The sequence below is a fragment of the Habropoda laboriosa genome, unplaced genomic scaffold (genome assembly GCF_001263275.1).
Source record: "Habropoda laboriosa isolate 0110345459 unplaced genomic scaffold, ASM126327v1 scaffold22, whole genome shotgun sequence".
Classification (NCBI taxonomy): domain Eukaryota; kingdom Metazoa; phylum Arthropoda; class Insecta; order Hymenoptera; family Apidae; genus Habropoda; species Habropoda laboriosa.
The window spans coordinates 7,412,483-7,415,617 of record NW_017100261.1 but is presented as its reverse complement, the minus strand read 5'-3'; the positions used below and the strand labels follow the sequence as shown (position 1 = coordinate 7,415,617).

Here is a 3,135-nt window from a genome sequence, read left to right as displayed (position 1 = left end):
TTGATATCGGTTTTCATTTTCTAATTGTTTAATAAAACTTTCTGCTTCTTCTTTACTTGATTCAGTTATTTCTTTGGTTAAATTAACAAATTCTTCACGAACACAATTTGGCATATTTTTGGAATTACCTGCTAGATAAATGATACCATTTTTATTAAGAAATTCCCAACATAGCTGTTTTTGGTTATTTATGAGATGTTGTACATATCTAAAATATATATAAAACAATAAGTTACACAAGATATAAATGTAAAGGTTTTAACAATTGAATAATATATATTAGCTTACACTTTGCATTCTTGATCTCTGGAAAATGCACAAAATAAGTTTAAATGTTTTTTCTGTGTTAAATATTCAAAGTCCTCTTTACAATGGTAATCTTTTTCTTTGTTTCTACAACCAAAAAAGAGAACACAGTCCCTTAAATTATCATCCAATGAAGACTTATCAAATAAAACTGAACGAAATGGAGCAACCCCTGTACCAGGACCAATGAATATCATTGGCTTATTATATTCAAATTTAAATGTTCCTTTTTGTATCCAAAATATTATTTTGTTTCCTTCTGTTAAATCTGCTAACCAGTTAGAACACAATCCATACCTTGGTTCTAATAGTTTTGTTTTATATTTTACTACAGCCACTAGGAGATGAATTTCATTTCCATGGACCCTTAAACTTGAAGCTATACTAAAAGCACGGGGCTTTATTGAAGACATAATTTCAAACAATAGTCTTACATTTAATTGACTAGTAGTATGAGGAAAGTCTGCTAATAGCTCTAAAATATTTCTTCTTGGCCTATTAATGTAATTATATAGCTCTTCTTGGCCACTTGCTGTTGTAAATTCATGTAACTTTTCCTTTTCCAATTCATTTTCACTTATAAAAGATAATACTTGCATTGTAGATCTCCGTGGTTTAAAGTTTAAATCCCAATATTGTTCTACAATTTGATGTAAAGTTAAAGTCTGCTTTAGAACATTAGGTACTCTAATTTCCTTTTCAGATACTTGAATTAACATATCTGGATGTAATTGTACATTGTTATCATTTAATATATCAAAAAATCTTTCAACTTGTTTTTTAGAATTCTTAGGTCTAACGTATACTATATCTCCAGGTTGATAATTAATATTATCTGATTTAAATTTAATTAATCTGACATCTTGAAAATGATCTTTCATAGTAGTTCTTGTATTCTCAGTTATTGTGCCTACTTTCACTTCATTATTTATAAATACTTCTTGCATATAAATCTCATAATCTGAGTAGTATTCCTTATTCATAGAATTTCTGTTTGTCTCAGAAATATCAAATCTTTCAATGATTTTACTTTGATTGCTAATCAAATCTGTTGTAGAAATATTATATGCACTTGCAACTTTCATCCACAGTTGTTCTAGCCAAGGATCAACAACAGCATCTATTCCTAAATCATGTTGATCATCTGCTAATCCAATTGATAACAGCTCTTTTGCACCTAATTGCATCAATCTTTTATTCAACTTTTTTGCTGCAAAATTAAATTTTTGATAGGAGCTATCACCTAAGCCTAATATTCCATACTTTAAATCAATAAGTAATGTTGTTGGAAGATTCTTTCGTAACAATAGTCTCCAAAATTGTCTCATATTATTAGGAGGATCTCCTTGGCCTGTTGTAGCAACCACAAACACTATTATGTTTTCTGAATTAAGATTTTGAATATCATAGTCATTCATTGCAAAGACAGTACTTTTCATCCCTTTTCTGAAATGAAAATGAAAAGCAGCCATTGTAAAATTAGTTTAATAAATCAATATTTTCAATCACATTGCAAAATAAGGTTTAGCAATTTTTTAGTATTCCTTATATCTAGGGAGTCTACCAGGAAAAACATAAGTTCGAAAAAAGCGCAGAACTTTTTGACGAACCTAATACAATAGAGGAAGGATAATAACAAAACCTTTTGGCACTTTTCCAAATTTGTTCAGCTACATCTTGAGCAGTGCCTGTTTCACTACCGTATAGTATTGTAATGTTCATGATGTTCTTCGTTGTAAAAAAATTTTGGGGGTAAATACACTGGGAAAAAATTACAACGTCTCGCAAGATACCGCTACATCAGTAACTTTCAGCTGGTGCACCGTGACGTCATTGGTCGCTTAGCAGACGATATCTGGAAAAACAACTTTTGCAAACAGGGTATGTAAACTGTAAAAATAATGAAAAATGTTTTCTTCCGTATTAGATGTATTTCACATATGGTAAAGGTCTTACTTAATCAAATGTCAAGGATAGATGTCTAGGCTAAGCCCCATTTGGCGCTTGGCCCAAGATATTTATAAATAAAAAATAGCTTCCCGCGTATGTTGCGTGAACGAGTGGTTTATTGTGAACATTTTGTATACTTCAATAATGCTACTCAAAGATTACTTATACAACATTTGTACTTTGTTCAGTGTACGCATTTTTGAATGTTAAAACTAATCAAATGTTCGAAAATTGGTATTGAAGTGTCAAGGGCGAGAGAAAGAGAATTCGCAGTGCATCTTAAAAACCGGAAGCGGACATGATACTATCAGTGTAACCATAATACGAAGTTTCCAAGATTATTTACGACTTTTTACAACGGAATTATTCGTGCATGAATTCTAGTCACCTTCATGGATGAGTTAATATAAGAGAAATGAACGAGTTGTGGTTAGGATGTTTACTGATGAATCGCGTGACGTAACTGCGTGAAATGTCGACTTTTTACAGATGAAGTGACGTTGGTAGCACTGACATCTGTTTGCGGATGATTGTCAAAACCTATTTTCTCAACGAAGTCCGCAGCTTTGCATGCCAGTTCGAAGGAAAACATCATGACTGCGTTCGATTCGTAGAAAGGAAAGGGGCGCAAAGTGCAGCCGCGAGGAAGATAGCGCGTCTGTTTTCGAGGAGTGAGTGAGTGCAGAGAAAGGTTTCTCGTTTCGTTTCGCTCGTCGCGTTTCACCCGTTCGTCGAGTGACGTGCCTCGGGTCTTCGTCAGTGGGGAAGAAGATTACTTCGATTCCAACGCGAGGAAAGAAGGCGCGGGCTTTCGTCCTCGCGAAAAATTTCTTATGCGATCGTGTCTTAACCTTTTCTCTTGTTAAATGCAATTAAAGT

General features: G+C 33.1%; 1 protein-coding gene across 1 annotated transcript; it reads right to left on the bottom strand.

Moving 5' to 3' along the window:
* On the bottom strand, window positions 1–2,901 carry LOC108572645 (NADPH-dependent diflavin oxidoreductase 1; the record flags this gene model as incomplete). The annotated part of the gene is made up of 4 exons (XM_017934905.1): window positions 2,645–2,901; window positions 1,949–2,161; window positions 289–1,752; window positions 1–208 (listed from the first exon to the last, which is right to left on the bottom strand). Coding segments are annotated over exons 2-4 (1,752 nt in total), but the record flags the coding sequence as incomplete, so codon positions are not given.
* Between the last annotated feature and the right edge of the window lie 234 nt (window positions 2,902–3,135).